Source organism: Octopus sinensis, linkage group LG6 (assembly GCF_006345805.1).
Source record: "Octopus sinensis linkage group LG6, ASM634580v1, whole genome shotgun sequence".
In the NCBI taxonomy this organism is placed as follows: Eukaryota; Metazoa; Mollusca; class Cephalopoda; order Octopoda; family Octopodidae; genus Octopus; species Octopus sinensis.
In genome coordinates, this window is record NC_043002.1 from 58,401,962 (window position 1) to 58,420,778 (window position 18,817).

At 37.8% G+C, this 18,817-nt stretch overlaps 1 protein-coding gene across 6 annotated transcripts in view; it reads right to left on the minus strand.

The window, feature by feature from the left end:
* Positions 1-18,817, minus strand: part of LOC115212788 (LLGL scribble cell polarity complex component 2) — a 160,070-nt gene that overhangs the window by 24,942 nt on the left and 116,311 nt on the right. For all 6 annotated transcript variants that reach the window (XM_029781481.2, XM_029781482.2, XM_029781480.2 and 3 more), the window contains one exon: positions 5,905-6,017. In XM_029781481.2, coding sequence (XP_029637341.1) covers positions 5,905-6,017 — 113 coding nt within the window. The remainder of the gene's footprint in view (positions 1-5,904; positions 6,018-18,817) is intronic.

Here is an 18,817-nt window from a genome sequence, read left to right on the forward strand (position 1 = left end):
TACATAAAAATAAATATTCAACTATGTCGCCTGGCTGGCTTCCATGCTGGTGGCATGTAAAAAGCACAATCTGAATGTGGCCGATGCCAGTGCCCCCTGATGGCTCCCGTGCTGGTGGCATGTAAAAAGCACTATGCAAATGTGATCGATGCCAGGACCACCTGACTGGCATCCATGCTGGTGGCATATATGGAGCACTATCCAAATGTGGCCGATGCCAGGGCCACCTGACTGGCTCCTGTGCCAGTAGCATGTAAAAAGCACCTTCTAGCCTTGGAGTGGTTGGTATTAAAGGCGGCGAGTTGGCAGAAACGTTAGCACGCCGGGTGAGATGCTTAGCGGTATTTCGTCTGCCACTACGTTCTGAGTTCAAATTCTGCCGAGGTTGACTTTGCCTTTCATCCTTTCGGGGTCGATAAATTAAGTACCAGTTACGCACTGGGGTCGATGTAATCGACTTAATCCGTTTGTCTGTCCTTGTTTGTCCCCTCTGGGTTTAGCCCCTTGTGGGAAATAAAGAAATAGGTATTAAGGGAGAGCATCCAGCTGTAGAAACATTGCCAGATCAGATTGCAGCCTGGTACAGCTGTTGGCTTTCCAGACCTGTTGAACCGACCAACCCATGCCAGTATGGAAAACGGACATTAAACGATGATGATGTTCCAAAAGAGTTTTCAGATATTATATATAACACCAACAGAGAATGCAAGTTTGACAAGCACAGGATCAGTTGCAACCTTGTTGAGCCTCATTCCATTTCAACGTGGCCAAGACTATGCATTCTCTCTTAATACTAAAACAAAATTAATTTAATATGCTCCATGGTGGATAATGAAAGTTCTAACAAAGTTTATTTCATCAAAATGAAATGGGTGGGGGTTAACGGGAGATTCAACATGCATCATGTAGAAATCATGAAAATCTCTTTTCTGGTCCTCAACCGTTTTCTGGCACTAATTCCTACCATTCTTTTACAGAATATAATTACTAAACAAATTTCTGTTAGTTCCAACACTGAATATGCAATTATTTGATCAACTGAATTCTTTATTCATTGAATTAGTAAATAAGTGGCTGAGTACTCCACGGACAACTGCACCCTTAATATAATAATCCTCAGGCAGAATCAGTTTGAAAAAGTTGGACCTTTGAATTACAGGTACAAACTCCAGGCTTCTCCACAGTTTCCATTTATGCAATTTCATTCACAAAGGTTTTTCAGGTGACCCACAGATATAAAAAAGAAACATTTGCACAAGAAACCACACAGTGGGACTCTACTAGAGACTTTGAAACTGTTAAGCAACCTTTTAACCATTTAACCAAACTGCATTTACATTATTTCATTACATAACGAACAAACTCATTAACTATGTGAATCCCACATTTACTGGTAATAATAATAATAATACTAACATATAATATTTGTTACTAAATATGAATTTTCTGAGAATCTTGTAAAACTCTACTTTCCTGACAAAATCCAACCTATTCTCATTCTGTAATATTATGGTACTATGGTAACAAGCTGGCAGAATAGGAAGTACACCAGGCAAAATGCTTTGTGGCATTTTGTCCGTCTCTGTACCCTGAGTTCAAATTACCCCAAGGTTGACTTTACACTTCATCTTTTTAGGGTTGGTACAATAAGTACCAGTTCAGCACTGGGGTCAATGTAATCAACTTACACACTACCCCAAAGTTGCTGGCCTTGTGTCAACATTTGAAACCATTATCATCATCACTATTACTATTATTAAGGCAGCGAGCTGGCAGCATTAGCATGCTGGAAAATATGCTTAGCAGTATTTCGTCTGTCTTGACGTTTTGAGTTCAAATTCCACCGAGGTTGACTTTACCTTCCACCCTTTAGGGGATCAATAAATTAAGTACCAGGGAAACACTGCGGTTGATGTAATCAACTAGTTCCCTCCCCCAAAATTTCATAGCTTTGTACCTTCAGTAGAAAGGATTATTAATATTTTTAAGGTGGTGTGTTGGCAAAATCGTTAGCATGCCAGCCAAAATGCTATGTGGCATTTAGTCTGTCTATACATTCTGAGTTCAAATTTTGCCAAAGTCGGCTTTGCATTTAAGGGTCAATAAAATAAGTACCAGTTGAATACTGGGGTCAATGTACCTTGTGCCGACATTTGAAACTAATATTGTGGTGCTGTGGTCACCCAATGTATGCCATGGCTATCCTGATATGCCGCATCTGTCCAGATAATGCTACAGCTGGATATTACCTGGATATACAACAGCTACCCAGGTATCCCACAGTTACCAAGATGCACAGCACCTACCTGGATACACCAAGGCTATTTACATACACTACAGCTACATATGTATAAGATGACTACTTGGCTACACCATGGGTCTACCCAGGTAGACTACAAAGTCTTGGTGTTAATAGGTAGATAGATGTACAATTTATAGCTTTGCACTTACTTCCAGCCCAATTCCTGCTAACACTTTAATAGTCATCATACATAAATTACTTTGATAGAGAAACAGAGTCAGCAAGGGGAGGGGGGGGGGATACAGACCATCAACTCGATAAAGGGGGAAGAACTCTACAGAAGTTGTATACCTAATAAGGTCAATAGATGAATGGAAGATGTATTCATTTAATTCTTTAACCCAATTGATAACAACCTGGCTGAAACCGGTTCTGGTCTACAAATGTCTTGTTTTCAAAAGTTCTGAAGTAAAAAAACCTTCCACCAAACCTTAGTCACAATTTATATTCCTAACACTAGCTTAATGGTAACTAAGTTATTTTACTAAATTCTTTGTAATATTTAAAATTAATTGAAAGAAACACAGAGCATCTCAACAGAAATACAATAACATGAGGTTTAAAGTAAGGACTTTTTAATTATGTTTCATATTTTTAACACTATATAACATCTTAACCTCTTACACATCACCTGCCTTGTTTCTTTTCTTTTCTTCCTCTATCAGTTTTTCTCTTTCCTATTAAATCTTGATTATAAATGTGAGCCGATATTGTCTTGTGTTCCTCATCAGTTGCAGCCAATTTTTTAATCATAGAATTTTTAAACACTCTCCTGTCTTTCTTTTATTTCTCTTTTGTCAGTTTTTATCCTGAAGGACTGAAACATTGGAGGTTTTACTCTTCCTGGCAATTCCACTGTACTCTTTCGGTTGCTTCTTTTTTCAAACAATACAAACCACCACCAGTCTCCCTCCCTCTATTCTGTGTGTGGTGCTAGTTTTATTCTTTCCGCTGAAGAACATTGTGTTAGTATAAGGGAAACTATGTAAAAACCAAGCATCTACAAAATATATTTCCAGACCACACAACTCCACCACAAGCATGCATCTGATATTAATATTTTCGTAATGTTACATAAACAATGAGCTTGTGTACGAGGTCTGATCAAAAAAGCATCAGGACTGGTGCTATGGAAAGGAAACTACAAAGCATATCAACCTGGCATTTAATCTCCTTTGAAGCTGTCCCCTTCTGAAGCCATAGAAGCATTCCTGGAACTTCTTCTTGGGGGTAATGGGCAGCTGCCTCATCACTTTCTTTTGAATTTCCTTCGTGTCTTGAAATTTTGTTCCTTTCAAGTGGGATTTGATTTTTGGAAAGATTCTTGATCATAACAACCATCAAATCACATATCCTTCTGTGTGCACACATGTACACACGTGTGCACGCACACATTTTCTCTGCCATGGTCACAGATGGAACCTCTTTAGTGTAATGAAATAATCACACTGCTACAAACATCAAAAGTGAGAGAGAATGTTATAACTTAGTGTTCATGCATGACCGAGTTGGAGGTCAATCTGTGTCAAGTGGCTTCACTCTGCCTTCTTTAGCTCCATTACCATAGCAACAGTCCTGATACTTTTGATCAGATTTTATATGTGCATATGCAAGTGTAAAGATAACAGAAGCAGCCAAGGACCAGAAGAGTTGAACAAAAGCATCCAGCCCCAACACAGGATTGAGACATGGGGTAGGATGCTGTGCTGAACCAATAAGCATCTACCCATCTTCTCCACCCACTATTCCTAAGAGTGTCACAGGGGTAGAGTCCTCAGGTTCCACCTCCATAAGGTCCCATCAGAAGCAAATTAAACTATGGGTATTATCCAACCATTTCATTATATGTGACCAGGACCACATGTGAACTTGTATTCCCACTGAAATTCCAACCATGACCTCTACACATCAACAACAAATGACTATGGCTATGGTGTCCACACTATACAAGGCAGCTGCTCCCCTAGTGGGGCACTTGTCAAATTTGTAAGCTGGATATCTGGGCTGCAGGCAGAAGCATTACTTTGCCTGTTGGAATGTTAAGGCCAGCCATTGGATGTGGTTAGCATTCATGAGATATGGTGAACTTGTTGGTCAGAGCTGGCTCAATCCATCCTGGGAGAATGCCACCACAAGCAAGCAAGAACCAACCAGCCATCTCGTTTTTGGTCTACCTCAACTGTTCTATTTGAACAGATACAATAAACACACACACATTAAGCTTTAGGTTCTTCTGTGCTGATCAGCAGATTCCATGTAATGTTGATGGTACATGGACCAGATGCTGAATGCACTTTTGCCAAAGAACAAGAAGCCAAATGGACACAATGCTGAACAGACAAGATGCTGACAAGACAAGATGCTGACAAAACAAGATGCCAAAAGACATACAAAAATTCAAATATAGAATAACCATTTTATTCCTACAATATGACCATTTGACAGGTTAAAATGGTCATTAAACTATGTAGGTAGGAGTGTTTTTTTTTTTTCATTATTCTTTTCTACTCTAGGCACAAGGCCCAAAATTTTATGGGAGGTGGCCAGTCAATTAGATCGACCCCAGTACGCAACTGGTACTTAATTTATCAACCCCGAAAGGATGAAAGGCAAAGGCAACCTCAGCGGAATTTGAACTCAGAATGTAAAGACAGGTGAAATACCACTAAGCATTTCGCCTGATGTGCTAATGTTTTTGCCAGTTCGCCGCCTCCCCCCCCCATTATTGTGACCATTCAGCTTTATGTCCATTTGGCATTGTGTTAGTTCAGCTTTATGCCCATTCAGCTTCTTGTCCTTTAGCAAAAGTGCATTCGGTATCCTGTCTGCACATGACATTGTCTGTCTTCAGGTCCTTTTAAAATGCTTGCTGTCAAGTGATTTTCAGCCTGACTATACCGAAAGTCAGATGGTATCCAAGTCATGGTTGTTTTCCAGTGCCATTGATCAGTTAGATCACTGGTTTTCAACCATTTTTTTTTATCTATGGACCTTTTTGATTCCTGTTTTACTCTCCTAGGCACCCCATAGCCATTCAATGTTTTTAAAAAAAAATCCTATGGTATTTTTATGATTGAATATTAGGAATTGTATGTAACCAATTCACTGCACATAAATATTAATGAAATCTTATACGGACCCCCAATGGTCATATGGACCCTGGTTGAGAACCAATGATTTAAACAGAGAATGTGGCTAACCAGGCAGAATCAGTGCATTGTGACAACTTTTTGGAGGAGTTGAGACCTTGCTCTTTACACACAATAATTCCTTCTATAACAGCATAGATGAGATTCTACATCTTACAGCTGGATGCCTTCCCTAATGCAGTTTTAACAATGGAACAGCAGGGAAACTTCTTAATCTAGTGAAACAAGGCATGCAAAAACCACAATTTGTTCAGCGGTACACAGCACAACTGGCCATATCCTTAGATTCTATACAAAAGATTTTTTTTATCTAGAATATTATTTTTGAAGAAACCTTAAAGCAATTTATCTCTAAACAATTTACTGATTTACTATTATTCTTCAAGGGTTGAGGAAAAGAAAGGAAGTGCTTAAAATGGTAACCAGACAAAAAGGAAATGAGATTGATACTACCTTCTGTTGTTGTTGTTGTTGTTATAGTAGTAGTGGTGATAGTTGTCGCATTTACATTAACAGTCTCAGTTGTGATTGGAGAAGCCGTAGGACTGAGAGTACCAGCTTCGGATCTAGGAAGGAAGAAGAAAAGAAAAAAAAGAAAAGAAAAGTTTTGTCCATTAGAATTGACATAGAAAGACAAGGAAATAAATGTTTATATGAAAATCTCAGCAATCCACAAAGTTTGGTTAGAAAAATGGTTTCAAATTTTGGCACAAGGCCAGCAATTTTGGTAGGAGAGGTTAGTTGCCTTTGTCGACTCCCCAGTTCTTAACTGGTACATTGTTCTATTGAACCCCAAAAGGATGAAAGGCAGCATTTGAACTCAGAATGCAAAAAGCTGGAAGAACTGCTGCTAAGAATTGTGTCTGATGCACTAAGGATTCTGTCAGCCCTACATATAAATGTGCAAACAACAGCAAAACAAAAATTAGCTCCCCATAAACCAAACATTAATTCTTCAGTAGGTGAAGATGAATATAAATCTAATATATAAAAAAAGTAACTCAAATGTTATTCTTTATATTATTGATTATCACTAATTAACCCTTTCAATACCAACCCAGCTGAAACCAGACCTGGCTCTGTAGTACAAACGTCTTGTTTTCAAAAATTTTGAATAAAAATCTTCCACCAAACCTTAGTCACAATTTACATTCCTAACACCAGCTTAAAGATAATTAACTTATTTTACTAAATTATTTTTTATATTTAAAATTAATTGAAAGAAACACAGAGCATCTCAACAGAAATATGACCGCATCTGGCTCTGTAGTACAAATGTCTTGTTTTCATAAGTTTTTAATTAAAATCTTCCACCAAACCTAGTCACAATTTATGCTCCTCACACTAGCTTAAAGATAACTAAGTTATTTTACTAAATTCTTTTTTATATTTAAAGTAACTGAAAAAAAAAACAGAGCATCTCAAAATAAATACAGTAATGAACAGGTTAATGTATATCACTTAATTAAGAGACTTTGCATGAAACACTTTTCTACGATCTTATGTCAGGAAGGTTTTAGAACTTCCTAACTTCCCCCTCACAAATGGTTACATTAAAAAAAGGCTAACCAAATACTAAGCCCAGTTTATCCTGTCTTGCTATCACTGTGCTGCCCCAGACATCACTTTGCTTCCTCTTACTTCATTGTTTATCAAATAAATAAAAATTGAATTACTATTTAAATCTGTAGACTAATGGAAAACAGTAATTACAGAGTCCAAACTATTTCAACAGAAAAACACTGGGGAACAACACAGTGCTCCCACGACTTCCAGCAAGGGAGAAAACACTGGGGAAAGCACAGAGCTCCCACTGCTATCAACATTAAACTGCACCCTACAAATAAAGCCTCTACATACAGCTTGGTGTTTTGTGCTGTTACAAGAGAACTGATGACAATACACAAATAGGCCAGTTATCAATTTGGCCGATGATGATTCTAAGCATTAAGTAACTGATTGATTGGTATTGAATTATTACTCTCAAGTCATGTGACTGATTTAACAGTTACCTTACTCTAATAGTAATAAATCCAATGAAGGATATGACTCCTTGCTACCTTCTCCAAGACTATGCTCACGGTGAACTTACCTAATAGTATTACATGTTTACAGCTGAATGTAGCAAAACATTGAGTGCAAAGTATCTTTGCTAGGAATTGGTACGAGAGTGTCAAGAGAGCTGAACAGTTGAAGGTCTTCAGAGAAGACACATCTTCCAGATAAGTGTTTTGGCCAATCTTACTTTCTAAGAGAGTGGGGCTGGGCTGCATCTATGTCAGGATTCCTTGGTGTCCTTCTTATGATGCTTTTTAACTACTTGGATATTGGAAACTTGTGTATTAAAACCACTTGAAAATTTCATCTAGCTGGAACTCCTCTCATCTGACTCACCTTTCAAACAGTACTTAAAGAAACTAAGTTGGTTGTCATGGTAGCAGTGAAATGTCAATACTACCACAATGACTTACTCAGAGTTACTTCCCTTAGCATTAAAATACAAAAAATATTGCCTTCAAACAATATGGATATCCCTTTTGTTCGTCTGTCTCCAGATCCAGCTTGAACACCCATCCGCTGTCTCCGATATTTCCTTTAGGGCAAATTATACAATATCAATATTTAGGAATATTATACAATGCTGGTGATATTCAATTCTAGGACTTTCATCAGTAAGTTTCCACCTTAAAAACACAGAGATTCACAAATCTCTGCTACAGATTACTTAGGAAAAGCATCCATTTTACAGGTAAGTGACCCTCATGAACATTATATCACCAATATTTAATGTCCATATAGTATGTTGACATGGATTGGATGGTTGAACAGGATCCGATGAGTCAAAGGGACTGCATTGAGCTCCAGGGTCTGCTTTGGCATGGCTTTTATGGTTGGATACCCTTCCTAATGGCAACCACTTTACAGAGGGTATGGAATGCTTTTTACATATCACTGACACTACGGTGGTCACTAAGTACTCATAATATAAGACCTTCTATCGTGTATTGAGAGGCTATGTATTATGATGGGGGCACAAACAGGTGTCTTACTGTGTAAAGAAATTAGGAAAAAAGATGTATTCCAATATTCTATAAAAATATCTGAATTTAAAGAATTATGCAACCCAAAACACATTTCTTATGTGAATTACATTATGAGTTTGCTAATTTACACAAACTTAGATAACTAAAATAATTAGTGCCTAAATACATGATCTTAAAAAAGGATATAACAGTGGTCTACATATTTTTTGAGGGGAGGGGAAGTTTGTGTTTTTTCCATGTTTTTTTGACATGGCTACATACAATGTTACATGTGGCAATCTAAAGTCGTTAAAATTTATGAAACATGCCTCAAGTCTAAACTCCCAAGACAAAAGAGTTACTATAATGAAGTATCGTTATGCAAGGGTAATTAATTAAGATTGTAACAAATTCTGAAAGGCTCAGTGCAAGTGACTTGGCTATGCTAGAGAAATAGACAAATCATGCAGTGAAATATTGGTTTAAATTAATGGAATCATAAATCAAAGAATTGTGATGAAGTTCTCAAGGTCCACCTGTGGTTGACTGAACTGCTTAATCGGAGAAACAATTTTAGAATTAATTGGTTTATATCAGACACAATTGGCACGGGGTTTTATAATAGATCCACCCAGATATTCAACACACACCAGCAGGAAGAGGAAAATGTTAGAAATAGTTCTGGTTATAATTCTATGAAGACATACATTAGATGATAATAATATATCTAGTCTTTCTTAATAAATTTCAGGCAGATTCAAATGAGAATATTTGGTCAGTGACTCATGTGGGTTATGTCCACAGATCTTTTCAAGGAACATTCTATGATTATGAAAAACAGCAATCAGATCGTCTGAATCTGCCGGGATATGTTAAGAACGAATAGACAGACTATTGTTTGGATTCTTACTGTTCTGCATGTACCTCATGAACAACAACTATCTGTTTGGCAGACATCAGCAAATAATTTGTTTACTGATTCCTGTGCTCTTATTAGACTCATCAGTCCAGGGTTATAGCTTTGACTGAAGAGACACAGCAGGGCTGAAACACTACAGTGACACACAAAGTTCCCTTCCACCAACAAATGACAGAACAAGCATTGTTTGAAAGGCGGGAGTGTTGTCCAACGGTGAAAAACAACAGCTATCAGGTATCAACATTTAAATCTGCATGGTTATGTAGTCAAATGCTTGCTTCCCAACCACATGGTTCTGAGGTCAGTCCCACTTCATGGCACCCTAGGCCAGTGGACTTGGTAGATGGAAACTGAAAGCCCACCATGTGCACGAGCACACGTGTGTGTGTGTGTGTGTGTGTGTGTACGTGTGTTTATGTCAGTGTCTGTCCCCAACCACTTGCAACTGGTGTTGGTGTGTTTATGTCCTTGTAATATAAAGGTTCAACAAAAGAGACCTAAAGAATAAATACCAGGCTTCAGAAAAAGTAAGTACTGGGGTTGACTCATTAGATTAAACTTCTTCAAGTGGTGCCACAGCAGGGTCGCTATCTAATGACTAAAACAAGTAAAAGACAAGATATGTTACAGTTTGGATTCTTGCTGTTCTGAATGCACCCCAGCAATTATTTCGCATCGTAAAAAGCACCATCCAAACGTGGTCGATGCCAGGGCCGCCTGACTGGCTCCTGTGCTGGTCGCAAGTAAAAAGCACTATCTGAATGTGCTTGATGCCAGGACCACCTGACTGGCTCCCATGTTGGTAGCATGTCAAAAGTACTATCCGAATGTGATCGATGCCAGGGCCGCCTGACTGGCTCCCGTGCCGGTGGAATATAAAAAGGACCCACTACACTCTTGGACGTGCCAGACATCAATTGCTGTCCAACCCATGCCAGCATAGAAAACGGATGTTAAACGATAATGATGAGTTAGTTTGGTGCCTTTTCTTCAGCACATAAGTGGTACAATTGACTATGAGGCCCAGTTAAAGTCTACAATCTTTCTACCTGGTACATAACAACCACTGCAGTTTTGCACCAGACAGAAAAGCAGTGCTCCATGCTGGGGCACCACCTGGAGGAGCTTTAGCCAGACAAATTGACCCTAGTACCTTTTTTCTTTATTTAAAAAAACAAAAAAAACTGGTACTTATTCTTTTGGACTTTTCTGTCAAACCACTAAGTGTCAGGGATGTAAACACACCAACACTGGTTGTCAAGCAGGGTTGGGAGGTGAACACAGATACAAAAACATGCATGTATGTATGTATGTATGTAATTATTTAGTTTTATTTCAAGTTTTCATGCCAACAGAGAAAAAGCCAATTTCTAACCTAGATCCAAGGCTCCTTCATTGGAATTTCAACATCAACAACAAAGTATTTTTGTTTGTATGTATGGATATGCGCTGATTTGTATGTTTTGTTTTATGTATGTATTCTCATGCATATAGTCGCATGTCTTCACATGCTCATATATATTTAAATGATAAACTTCTGGGAAGTTTTGCAGATTTTTACAGTTCCAGTGATGGATTGGATCTGTAGTCTTCGAATTAGCTTTCTCCTTTCTGCTTTTGAGAAGCCTAATTTCTCATCATCGTTTTACATCCGCTTTCCATGCTAACATAGTGTTACGTACACACGTATGTATGTATATGCAAAAGGCTTCTTTAAGTTTTTGCCTACCAAATTCACTCACAAAGCTTTGGTTGGCCCAAGGTTATAGCAGAAAACACTTGCCCAAGGTGCCACACAGTGGGACTGAAACAGGAACCATGTGGCTGAGAAGCAAACTTCTTACCACATGGGCACACCATGTTAACCCTTTTGATACCAACTTTCCAATTACATTTCATGCTAATTTATGGTCCAAGCAGCAACTTAGTAATAATTATTATTTATTTTACTAAATTCTTCGTTATTTTCAAAATTAATTAGAACAAAGGAAATGTATTCCAACAGAAATATGGTAACAAAAACAGTTAAGCACCAAGGAATTTGAAAACGCAATTCAATATACGGTATATGCACAAAATGACAATCTGTCTGCAAAAGAAAATACCAGAAGCATATCAATGCAGGAAGGTTGCCTAAGATTCAGGTGAAAGCTATGGCTAACTGAAACATAATCCTGTGTACAGTTGGAATGTCAATTAAAATGGGTTCGTAAAGTGGTTGATATTGATCCTTGGGATGTTTAAGCCACAACCTAAGGCACTGGTTCACAACCTGCGGTCCACAAACGTACTACTGGGAGTCTGTGAGTGAACATGTTAAGCAGACAGACCTTTCGATATCCTGGGGTCCATGGGAAAACTCATGGTTGTGAAAAGTTTGGGAACCACTGATCTAAAAGGATCAATAAATACCTGAAACAATTTTGAGCATTAAGGGTCTTGGATTAATAACAAACTGAATCTGGAAGAGCATAGGTAATTTAAGGCTAAAACACACTAATTCCCAGCCAAATATTATTTAGTATTCAGGAAATACACATTTCATATTAAATATTCCAACTGTATCAACATAATTTCACTGAAATTTTATTGTCTTTTATCAAATCAGTTAAATATTCTCATTAAATTTCTTTAAATATTTCCTGAAAGCAGTAGTGACACAAAAGAACAAAGAAATTGTTTTTGAAACACAAAATTTTATATTTTAATCCTAATTTACATTAATCTTTCATTACTATATGGCAGGGCTTGAGTTTTTTATTTTATTTTAAACCCTGTAGCTTTTAATCCAGCCATATCCAAGCTGAAATGTTCTACCTGCTTTATGTTAAGACTGACCAGATCCAAACTCTCACACCTACCCTACAATGTCATTCTAAAAAAATATACAAACACACCATTGCAATCTTGAAGCTACAAGATAATGTGTGATTAATTCAAAACAATGTGGATTATTATAAATAAGCATTACATTCGACAGAATATTCTGAACGCTAACGGGTCAACAGTTGCATGGGCAAAATACAAAAAAAAAAAATCAAAACAGCTGAATAAAATGGGAGAAGACAAATGTAATTATGTTTCAAAGGTGAAAAAAAAAACAACAACAGTGAACAGGCATAACGAGCATAACGAGCAAAAATTAAAACGAACAACATAAAACAAGCAAAAAACATGCAAAGTTTGGGTAAAGGAAATATAACAATAATAATTCTTTCTATTTATAGGCACAAGGCCTGAAATTGGTGGAGCGATGGGGGAGGGGGCTAGTTGACTGTATTAACTCCCAGTACTTGACTGTTACCTATCTTAATGACCCCAGGAGGATAGAATGCAAAGTTGACCTTGGCAGGATTGAACTCAAAATGTAAAGAGAATTGTTGCAAAGCATTTTCTGTTGCTCAACCGATTCTGTCCTTTATATCGTTTTCAAATTTTAGAGGGAAGGGTTACATTCGTTATATTGATCTCAGTACTTGACTGCTATTTATTTTACTGATCCCAGGGAGATAAATGTCAAAGTTGGCCATGGCATGATTTGAACTTGGAATGTAAAGAGTCGGGAGAAAAATTGCTAAGTATTCTGCCAGCTTGCCACCTTAACTGTCAGCTTGTCACCTTGACAGCCATAATAATAATAATAATGATGATAATCCTTTCTACTGTAGGCAAAAGGCCTAAAATTTAGGGGGAGGGGACTGGTCGATTACATCAACCCCAGTGTTATACTGGTACATAATTTACCAGCCACCCGAAAGAATAAAAGGCAAAGTTGGACCTCGGTGGAATTTGAACTCAGAATGTAGCAGCAGATGAAATACCACTAAGCATTTTACTCAATGTGCTAACAAATCTGCCAGCTCACCTTAACTGCAATAATGATAATAATAATAATCAAAGATAGGCTACAGCAAATATTCTGCTCAATACCACAGATTTGCTTGTCAGTTGTTTGACCATAACCAGTTGACCATGCTCCTTAGTGGCTGACGATATGTGCATCTCTGATCACGAGCAAAAGTAGTGGGGAAGCATCATAGCTGTGTGTTAAAAGGTATTCTTAGAGGTTTGGCTAATTCCCCTTTGGAAACGTCGGTGGTTCGTTCAACAACCTTAAACAATCCTTATTCAGTGAACTTTTGAGCGGGATGGGTTACTCAATCAGAAGAAAATTCTATCTGGGTCCCACCTGCAAGGTCATGTGCTGTTTATCTTGATATGAGATCACCATCTCATGCACATATGGTTGTGATGCATGTGCCTGGTGTACCCTTATCAGACGGGTAGTCATGATGGGTATACTGGGCTTTGTATATTTTACCCCAGTGTCACTTCGATGGCATGCACTGTTCTCTCACTCAATAATAATAATAATCCTCTCAACTTTAGGCATAAGGCCTGGAATTTTTGTTCAACTGGTACTTATTTGATTGACCCCCAAAGGGATGAAGGGCAAATATGACTTTGGCAGAAAATGAGCACAGAATGTAAAGATGGACAAAACACTACTAAGCATTTTATCCAGTGTGCAAACATTTCTGGCAGCTCATTGCCTTTATCATCATCATTGTTTAACGTCCATATTCCATACTGGCATGGGTTGGATGGTTCGACTGGGGTCTGGGAAGTCAGAAGGCTGCACCAGGCAACAATCTGGTCTGGTAGTGTTTCTATAGCTGGATGCCCTTCCTAACACCAACCACTCTGAGAGTGTAGTGGGTGCTTTTTACGTGCCACCGGCACAGGGGCCAGAGGAGCTGGCATCGACCACGGTCAAATGGTGCTCTTTATCTAACACCGACACAGAAACCAGAATAATAATTTCAAATTTTAGCACAAGGTCAGCAATGGGGGGGGGGTTAAGTCAATTAGATCAACCCCAGTACGCAACTGGTAATTATTTTATTGACCCTGAAGGGATGAAAAGCAAAGTCAGCCTTGATAGAATTTGGACTCACAGCATGAAGATGAATGAAATGCCACAAAGCATTCTGTGCAGTATGCTAGCATTCCTACCAACTTGCCACTGCCTTAACAACAATAATAACAATAATGATGATGGTTTCTTATGTAAACTTGAAACCTTAAATGTTTAGGAAATAGAATTTAACGGCAGGGGGAGATCCAAATCTTTCATTAATAGATTTACTGGCTCAGACTAAAGGCTTGAAATAGAGTTTAAAACTCAACATTCACTGGAATCATTTACAAAGTATTTTATCTAAGCATAAAGTGTGGGGCCATGGTGCTATTGCAGTGCCTTGCTGTATTCACCATTTGTCAATATATTCCCAGGTCCTCCTGGGCAACCTGTCAAGCAGGGTCCTTTCTCGGCGAGATACCTCCTCATCTGCCGTGACCATGTGGCATGTGGTCGACCAACACAAACCGCCAACCCAGCCGGATCCTCAATGATAAGAAAATGGTTAGCAGGGTCTGACACAGAAAATTGAGTAACATGGCCAAACACTCTGATTTGGTGACCCCAAGTCCTACAAGCAACACAACACATCTCAGTTTCTGAGTCATTTGTTGGATATGAAATCCAACTGGTGGTAACCCATAATTCTGCAGAGTGGCCGAACACCAAAGGAGTTCACATCGATCCTAAGGGCCCTGGACAATGTCTAAGTCTGACATATATAGAGCAGAAGAGTCAGTGCACATGCATACACGGACATTATTTCATCCTCCTCCTCTTCATCATCATCATCATGGATATTAAGTGATGACAATGATAAATTCATGCACACAAATACAACCATAAGACTCAAAAATTACTTTTAAACAAGATTTAAAATGCCCAACACACATACACATTATGGTTTCCCTCAGTATATAACTAAATTAGGATATAGTCAAAGAATGGCTATATGCTTAAGAGTGCAAAAATGGTTTTGTGGTTATAAGTTCCATCCTATGGCACAGAACTTTGAACAAGTATCTTCTACCTTAGCCTCAGTTCACAATACCATGTCATATAAATTTGGTAAACAAAAACTGAGGAAACACAGCTTGTGGGTATGAGCAGAAGATACTTTGTTGATAAGGATGTCATCAAGGTACTTTTTGAACAGTAGTCCCTTGTTATGTTTGTTCTGCAACAAGCTACAGATACTCCCTTTACCAGAAATACAATAAATCAGGTTAACTGAAAACCCACAGTCAAGGACATTACATTTTACCAATTGTTATGTTAACTACTTCAGCTAGGGATGATCGTTAAAAAGCTAACAGAAGGCAAGACTCATTAGTATAATATAAGAACTGAGAGTTATTTGTTGCTAGCTATAAACGAAGGAAATATAAATTGTTAGAATTAATTTATCAAAGGCACGGGTGTGGGTGTGTGGTAAGAAGTTTGCTTTCCAACCACATGCTGTGTTTATGTTCCTGTAAGTTAGCAATTTGGTAAAAGGGATCAACAAAGTAAGCATCAGGTTGTCAAATATATATACTGGGGTCGATTTATATGATTAAAAGTTCTTCAAGGAAGTGCCCCAGCATGGCCACAGTCTAGCGATTGAAACATGTAGAAGATGTCATTTTATTATTTTAAGTTATTCATTCATTTATTGCATCCCTGTCTCATTTCACCTCATTCAAAAACACCTTTACATCTTAAAAACTCCATCCTGTCAACACCTCAAAATGTAAAATTCTCCCCTGAAGACAGAGGCGGTGTTATTTGATAATGGATTCAAGTAACTATCATTATTCTGGACAACCAAGCCCTCGGAAACAGCTGTTGGATTCGTAAAACTCAACCCATATTATTTATGTTCTGTATAAGTCAGATAATTTTTCATCCTATGTACATTTTTTTATATTAAATGTATTTAATATTCTGCATAAATCGACTTGCCTAACTAGCTTGTCCTTACATTTACTCCTCTACCGGCTCAAGTTCAAATCTCTTGAGCACTTCGAAGTGTATTCTATATAGAGAACACTTGTCTGTAGCCGATAAACTAAATACACTTTTATAATCATACATACAAATACACAGATAGGAACAATGAAGGATTAACAAACAATTAGCCTAATTAATTATGAAAAGCTTCATTTATCTCCCATCAACCATATTTTCATAGCGTAATTAAATTTCAGCATAATGCCATCTTCACCACCATTTCCTTTTCAATATATGATAATCATATATTTCCCTACAGCAAAATACCTGTTATTATTGCCCCTCTATCACACTTTAACCTCTCATCACCTGGCATAAAGCCACCTTCTTCAATACTACATCAGACCTCAGGTGAGGAGAGGAAAAACAAAAACCAGCCAGTACACTCAATAAAGTGGTTGGCATTAATAAAAATATCCAGTCATGGAAACCATGCTAAAGCAGAGTTGTTTGGTGCAGTTTTTTGACTTGCTAGATCCAGTCAAACCATCACATGCATACCAGCTGGGAAAACAAATGTTAAATGATGATTTTAATCATAGTTACCTTCCTTAACTCAGACTATACCCCAGATGGCTAACATTACACCAACATAAAAAGTTGTCCTGACCAATTAGAACACAATATCCCACTCACCATCTTGCCTGATGACATTTCTCTATCTATCTATCTATCTATCTAGAAGAGTAAGTTGAAGAATCCGATGCATGAAATATAATGCCTGGTGAATGAAAAGCTCCGATGCCAGCGTTCTGATTGACCAAATTATACAGTACTGTATTTCAGGTATAGAATTATTTTCCCTTCTTTTCATCACAACACACATACACCTAAACATCTGTATTTGTATATACACACAAATGCACGCACGCTATATACATCTATAGCAAAGAAGTAAAATACAACACAAAGTCCAGGTAAAAAATTAACACAGAGTTGGAATTAGTTTGACGCTCAGAAGATGGGAAAAAAAGGGAAATATCTAGCACTTTCAATATTCACTCTTTTTCTGAGAGACAAGATAGAGATGGAGAGAAAAGAATGGAGAAAGAAAACTGGAGAAACAGAAACTCACAACACACACACAAATGCATCTTGGTTTTCAGAACATGTCCACTGTAAATTTGCATGCTGTAAAAGGCAGCTAAAAGGGTTGACCTCAAGTCATATAACAATACTACCTGAAGAACTCCCATCTATTTCCATGGAGGAGCAGACGTAAAATTACATGTATATTAGTGGGGAAACAAGGCTACTGATGGTTTCACGTTAACTGGAATCTTAACAATTATCAAACCTGACATTGGTATTTGAATCCAAAATGGAGACGAGAACCAATGTGTATGTATATATATATATATATATATATATATATATGTAAAATGCAGGGTCTAAGTATTTAATGTTTTAGGAGACTATAACAAAGTATTAGTTTGAATGTATGTGTAGATTATTTTGTTAAAATATACCAACTAAGAGTAACAGTGAAGCTTGAAGCAAACAATGGAGCAAACTTCTAAACTACACAGCAGTTGAATATCAAGCAGACTGGCATAAGATTGCATTATTTAATAAATGTACAAGTACAATTAGCAGTGAGAGCATCAAAGAAGAAATGAATTCCTGTAATTATCCCAAAAGCTTGATAAATGTAATAGATAGCTTTGTTACCTAGGTAACTTAATTAGCAATGAGGGGGAACTGTGTAAAAGCACATCAACCAGAGTAAGCATGGAGGTTGCAAAGAGATAAGGGAGGCGTTAGCTCTGTCACCAACAGAGGGATTGTCACTACAAATAAAGGATAGACTGTATGAGGGAAGCTCGGGTAGAAATTGCAATAACAAGAGATTGGCACTGAATATAGAGGTTAAGAAACAAGGCAATGACATGCTCTGTTGTTTATGTAATGTCAGCATGCAGGAATGAGAGAGATTTCGAGAGAGAAAAAATGGGCTTCAGAGGGATCTAGCATAGAGCTCAAATGAGAAAACTATAACATGGCTACAACTGGTGGGAAAATATCAAACAGTGGAGATCCACCCTGATAACTCATCTGTTATTTTTTTCTCTTTTCAGTTACACCTGACCATTCCAACCCGCTTTCCTAAAATCTGAGTAGCCATGTAACTCCTCTACATCAAGAAACCATTTCTGCTCTGGCCCCTACTTCTTTCATACTTTTACCTCTTGTTTCCTTCTGTAAAGCAATCCTCAAAGAGTTTGGGGTTTTCCAAGGTGCATGGTGACCTTACTTGTTGGTGACATGAAAAACACACCCAGAACACAGTGTAAACTAGTCGGCAACAGGAAGAGCATCTACCCATAGAAATTATGCCAAAGCAGATACTAGAGAACAGTACAGTCTTGTGTTGGCGAGGGACAAAGGATCCTGTCAAAACATCCAACCCACACCAACATGGAACGCAGATGTTTAATGATGATGACAATGATGAAAAAAGGATGAGATATGAGCCTTATAGCCCCTAAAACAGAACTTTAATTAATCCTA